At 35.5% G+C, this 6,755-nt stretch overlaps 1 protein-coding gene across 6 annotated transcripts in view; it reads left to right on the forward strand.

Annotated features, from left to right (window-relative positions):
* RyR (Ryanodine receptor) overlaps positions 1-1,388 on the forward strand; it is a 161,304-nt gene extending 159,916 nt beyond the window's left edge. For all 6 annotated transcript variants that reach the window (XM_071593416.1, XM_071593421.1, XM_071593418.1 and 3 more), the window contains one exon: positions 297-1,388. In XM_071593416.1, the coding sequence (XP_071449517.1) occupies positions 297-456 (160 nt within the window). In that variant the 3' untranslated portion in view covers positions 457-1,388. The remainder of the gene's footprint in view (positions 1-296) is intronic.
* Positions 1,389-6,755: the final 5,367 nt, after the last annotated feature.

Consider the following 6,755-nt stretch of genomic DNA (forward strand, 5'->3'; position numbering starts at 1 on the left):
CATCTCAAGATATGCAACATGGTGTCATTTTGGTGGCTATGGTAATTCCGATTGCCATTGTTCTGGAACTTCAGAATTGTGATAGAATGTTTTTGTTCCCTTGATGTTGCATTAGTTAATGGCCAGACAGCATAAATGTATGCAAACAATATAAAATTTAAAATTTCTTAAAAATTTGTAAAATTATCACAGATTGTTGCATTTTTTTATTGCAATTAGTGGAGTAATAGATATGTATTTATGCAAAAATTTCAGAATTCTCATTAATTTTTAACACATTTTGGTAAATTTTTCAGGTTTTTCCTTATGCATCTCATCAATAAACCGGATACTGAGTACACAGGCCAAGAAACCTATGTATGGAATATGTATCAGCAACGTTGCTGGGATTTCTTCCCTGTGGGTGATTGTTTCAGAAAGCAATATGAAGATGAATTAGGAGGTGGTGGGGGATAAATAACAAACATCAATCTACTTAAGTCCATTTTCATCTTTATAAATAATTTCTCATCATCCTATAATAATAATAAAACTTTTAAAAATCATAAATGAAGATTTCACACAATGTAACACAGAAATGGTAATTTTTAAAAGTTTTATACCAGAGATTATCTTGTGTGGATAAATTTTTTGATAAAAAGAAGACATTTTTAAGGTCACAAGATTCAGGTCATAACCCAGGTCTGAAGTATAACTGACTTGAGTGTTAAAGGTTTTATTTAGGTACAACTTGTATAAAAGTTTCTTTAAACACCAAAAACAATCCAGTTTTAAGAAGAAAAAGAGGACATTCAGTGATTTTTTTAAGGACTGTGCTTGTTCCAGGTTTATTTGAGGTGAATTGATTTTTGTTATCTTTGTAATGGTCCTTAGGAGTGGAAGTTATACCTTGTATTATTCGAGTGTAATGTATATGAGGTTGTTGATGGATACCGAGAAAATGTTTACCCTATAAAATAAATCCTCCTGTAATTTTTGAAAGATTACCTTTTACATTACGAATATTGTCCCAGAGTTAACAGAGTTCCACTTAAAGTCTTTCACTAAAGTTATCTATTGCCTCTGTTAAACAATCCTCACCTTTATGACAGTTGAATATTTGTAAAACTTGTGAATCATAGCCATTACTCTATTAATAGTGATCATTTAAGTCAGTTGATGTTTTTATACTGTCTTTTGGACTTCTCAAAGCTAAACAGTGCCACAGTATGTAATGGATTTTGATCACTATCTATAATTCATGATATTGTTAATCAAAAAATTTATTGCGAAAAGGGGTGCTACCATATTTTTACAAAGCATTAATTGTTAACGAAGATCAAAATCCATGCCATAGTATCAACATGGCAATTGTTTTCGATTGAAATAAATTCTCATTATACGAAAAAGATTTGTTTTATTAAAAATTGTCCATAACCTTAAGCAGTATTTACAGTATATGATTTGGCATAACTTGACATGTTTTCAGTGGTGTAAAAAGGAGAGTTGCTGATAATAACTATGCAAGTAAGACTTAGCTTATAGTAATGAGAAGAACACAAAGATAATGGTTGACAAAATGAAATATAAAATTCCTGAATCTGAAAAATATATGTAAAACATTAGTTGTTTTATATTAAGACTCACAATTTCAATGTTAATTATTAATTTTATATATGTAATCTTTTTCATTTCACCGCCATAAAAATAATAATCAATAAACCAAATTAATAAAAAGTAACATTCTATAAACATGGTTATCAACTTCTCAGATGATATTTCCAAATTAGATTCACATTACATCAAGTTTTGCTAAGAATATTAGTCGCCATGTGCAATTACCCCCATGAATTTCACGTGGAGAGAGACCTCAATGCTCATTAAAATAATTTTCATCAGGAGGAAAGTCACTCGGAGGGGGTGTGTTCATCTTATTTCCCAGCTCTTGTCTACTAAAATTTCCCAGAAATTCAAAATGAATGCCTAAGCACCTGCTACCCTCTACATCAATTTGAGAAGTGTAGCAATAATACGAAAAAGGAACAAAAGTACTGCAATACGCTAGGATATTTGTTCCCTAGATGTCCAAATATAATTATAATTAAACCACCTTATAAGACTAATTTGCCGTGTTTTACCATCGATAACACCCACCCAGAACTTAGTAGTTTTCATGAATTTGTATAGATACCGCGTGCCCAGGGCATCAGTATATATATTCAAGAAGATATGTGCGTAAAATTATATATATTGCGTGTAAAAATACTTCTATATCCATACATTAATAAATGGTAACAACCAATTAATACATGAAATTAAAATTGCCTGTAGCTATATCTACCGTAAGTATTCAGAAGATCAGAGCAAGGGGATTGAAATTAATTCTAAACAACGTAAGGATCAAAAATTAAACAATACTTACAAGCCGACACAAATGCCGCCTTACAGCTTTTTCGCTACGATTCGTAAGTCTAAACGAGACATAGGTTTCTGTACCCTTCAATTTGCCATATCAATTTCACTTTCGGAAAATCAAATATAAAAAATAAGAGGAGAATGAATTAAATAGAATTTTCTTGTTTTGTTTGCTTCACTTCGCTTTGTTAATATCGGCGCTCAGATGTTCTAGACACCCCCCCCCCCCAAGTTCTATGAAATTGCCGCCTACATGGCGATTGTTTGAAACCTGAATTAGGTTAAGCTTTTGTAATTTAGAATTTTCTCAAAAAAATCACCCATTCAGAAGAAAATCGTACACAGCAATGTTTAAGCTAGAAGTCATCAATTTTGTAGAAGAAAAAGAAAATCGCGAAGCTTCTTGGATTTATCCATTAATACTTCTTTTAAATCAAAGTTACGTTCTAGTTGGGCAAAGTGGATGATGTCTGGTATGAAAGACTACCCAGAATCGGGAAAGAATTAAAAGAGTGCCAAATGAAGAAATAAGCTGGTGGATCCTGGAAAGTTGGCAGGGTGTCAGAATAGATGGTGTAAAATATGGATTTGAAAAAGCTTTAGGCAATATTTCAACGCCAGTGCTAGAAGATGAGGAAGAGTTAACTTCGGAGAGCGAACTCGGTGATGTGCCTGAAGATATAAATGCACTTAATAAATTTAATTGTGATTCCGGTGAGGAATTTCTTGGATTCCAGTGATCTACCTATCCGATCATACATTTATACATATGTCAATATACGCGCGTGTATATAATACGACGTATTAGAATAAATAAAGTATAAAAATTAAATGTTTCCTCTTTTTCTCATGGATTTTTTACATTACATAACTGTAAAAGTATCACATGTGTATTAAATAGAATTAAATTAGAAAGGCATGTTCCAGACTAATTTATTTTTGCGAGACTCTTCTTTAAATTATTGTGTACATAGGTATGTAAATGTTTCAATTTTAAAATTTTCATTACATAACGCGCATTGTCATTTTTTTCGATCATCTGAACGTTTTTGTGTAGATAACGCGCGCATTGTCGATGGGAAAATACGTTATGAGGAAAACATTAAAATTTACATAAAAGCATTCTGGTAGTAAGAAGTACAGTACCCAACTCCAAGGCTGGCTGCACCTGGTGATGCATCCTTCAGGGAGCTTTGTTTTTCATGACAGTAATACGATCAAAATGAAATCAAGTCGTAAGAAGGGATAGTGAAGGTCCTATGCTAAAAAATAAGAGAGATAATGAGGAAAAATAAGTTACACCAGGGTTAGCTGCCCCTGGTGTCGCATCCCTCAGGAATGACATTTTATTTTACCCACAGTAATGTGGTGAAATAAAACCACGTCAAAAGAAGGTATTTTGACGGTCCTATGCATGTTATAAAATAGGAGCGATAATGAGGAAAAACAAGTCCCTGCTTTTTGGTTATTTGTGCAGAGGAATTGCTAATGAAAGGGAAAAATCATGGGAATAGGTTGTAGGGTTCGCAGGGAACCATTCACCAACTAAACTTCATTCATTTACTTTCCTTCCTTCCGAACCATCTTAAATTTTGAATTAAAGATACATGTTTTGCGATGTTAAGAGAGTAAGAATATAGAACTATTATGTTTTGAATAATGTAGATATAGTGTCCCCCCTTTATTAAAATCCCTGCCCCCCTCCCAAAGGGGTAGCCACCCCTTCAGGCAGCATACCCCCCTTCTCCCTGTGGGAGAGAACTGCCCCTTTGGGTGACCCCCCTCCCCTCCCTCCCATGAGGACTCGCCGTCATCCACGGCAGGCCTCTCCTTTATCACCTCCGCATGCCCTCATGGAGCAGCGACCGCCTCTTTGCCTCTTGAGTCGAGTCACACTTATTTGGATGCCTGAGCAAAAGAATGACGTCATGGAAACACACCAGAACGGATTCACAAAAATTCAAACTTAGGATTTTTGCTAATCCAATGAATCAAATTCTGTTATTCCAGCAACAATAAAGATTTGAATTGATTAAACCAACAAAGTAAGATAGAAATTATGTCATAAATTCATCTCATCATTCAAGTCATAACGTACAAATTACTCGAAATTCACTCCATAAACAAACGTCAAAATGGTAGCATTACTGACTTTCTGGGAGTGAGTGACTTCGGATTCCAACCGAGTCACTTGAACTCATCGGAAATTGAAGGACTCGTTTCTTTTGATTCATCAAAGAAGTTAGTCATTCGCATTTACTTCACTCACGCACTATGAACTCCGAGAGTCCTTTGATACTCCGTGTCGCTTTGGAGTCGTGGGGGGACTCTTCTTTATAGGTGAGCAATGCAGTCAGCAGTCTCAAGAATTCCAAACTCTCAAATGTTTATTAAAGACTCATTGATTTCATTCCTAATGACTCCATTCATCACACTCTCTTGAATGACTCTTTTAATTGAACGATTTGTTACTGATCGTCCCAACTTTATCCTTAATGACTGACCAGTTTGGACGCAGATTTTAATAGAGGTGGGCCGAATGATTCAATTTACTGACTCGAGTCAATTGGATTGCCAAACCTCAATGACTTGATCACTTGAGTGATTCCTTTTAGTCACGTTGAAGCACTTCGGGGGCCATGACAAACAAAAAGTATGGATTAATATTAAATAAGCAAGACAGTGAATAGATTAAATAGAAATAACCGAGGCCGCTTGACCCATAATCAGACCCTTTAATTACCTTTTTTCCAGTGATATAAAATTATCATTTGTCCTTATTACTGTCAGGAAAAGCCCCCCCTGTCAGGATAACCGCCCCCTGAGAGATGCATCGCCAGCGGCAGGTAGCCAATCCTGGAGTTGAAGGCGTCCTGCCTCCCTCAATGGATGTCCGTTTCTTCCAACAGTAATAAGCATGGAATGTTCACTCCTGTTTTCAGGCCTTTACCTCTGTTTTCTTTGGGAAGTCTGCTTGAAGAGCAACTATGGTGTACCGTATTTTCCCATCGATAACGCGCGCCTTATCAAATCAAAAATGTTCAACCGATCAAAAAACTGACCATGCACGTTGTGTAGTGAAAATTGAAAAATCCAAACATTTACATACCTATGTACACAATAATTTTCAGAAGAGTCTCGCAAAAATAAATTAGTCTGGAAGCATGTCTTTCTAATTGAATTCTATTTTACACAGATGTGATACTTTTACAGTTATTTCATCTCATAAATCCACGAGGAAAAGAAGAAACATATAATTAATATGCTGCATTTATTATAATACATAGTATGTATACAGAGTGTACGTCGTATTATATACCATAAACTCAATAAACTACCCAAATGTCGATTTGGCAGGTATTCACACATCAGGGTAGGGGGGCCAGTTCCTTTCACTGTGCCGATAATGGTTTCCCAGTAAGATCTAATACCCGAAAATCACATTGCTTGGGTGGAGCACTAGAGTTTGGGTACCCAGAGACTTGCCCGAGAATCGAACCCAGGACCCTCCAGTCAGTCCAACGCTCTACCCCCGGGACTACCGAGACCGACGTATTTTATACACGTAAATATAAATATATGCTAGGATAGGTAGATCACTGGAATCCAAGAAATTCGTCACCTGAATCACAATTAAACGAATTAAGTGCATTTATTATCTCTTCAGGCGCATCACCGAGTTCGCTCTCCGAAGTTAACTCTTCCTCATTTTCTAGCACTGGCGTTGAAATATTGCCTAAAGCTTTTCCAAATACATTTTTTACACAAGTCACTCTTACACCCTGTCAACTTTCTAGGATTCACTGGCTTCTTTCTCCATAGGACACTCTTTTAATCCTTCCCGATTCTGTGTAGTATTTCATACGAGACATCATCCACTTTTCCCTAAATCCAGGAAGCCTCGCGATTTCCTTTTTCTTTCGCGAAATTGATGACTTCTAGCTTAAACATCGCTTTGAACGATTTTCTTCTCCATGGGTGAATTTCTTGAGAAAATTTCTAAATTACAAAAGCTTAACCTAATTCAGCTTTCAAACAATCGCCATGTAGGCGGAACTTTATTAGAACTTGGAGGGTGTCCAGAACAGATGAGCGCCAATAATAACAAAGCGAAGTAAAGCAATCATATCAAGAAAATTCTACTTCATTCAATCTCTTATTTTTTTATATTTGATTTGCCGAATGTTAATGAACATTGCAAATGAAAGGGCAAACTAACCTATGTCTCGTTTAGGCTTACTAATCAAAGCAAAGAAGCAATTAGGCGGCATATTATGTTGGCTTTTAAATATTGTTTATTTTTTGATCCTTCTGTTGTTTGGAATTAATTTCAATCACATGGCTCTAATCATCTGTCTACT

Source organism: Hetaerina americana, unplaced genomic scaffold (assembly GCF_022747635.1).
Source record: "Hetaerina americana unplaced genomic scaffold, ioHetAmer1.1.p SCAF_6, whole genome shotgun sequence".
Classification (NCBI taxonomy): domain Eukaryota; kingdom Metazoa; phylum Arthropoda; class Insecta; order Odonata; family Calopterygidae; genus Hetaerina; species Hetaerina americana.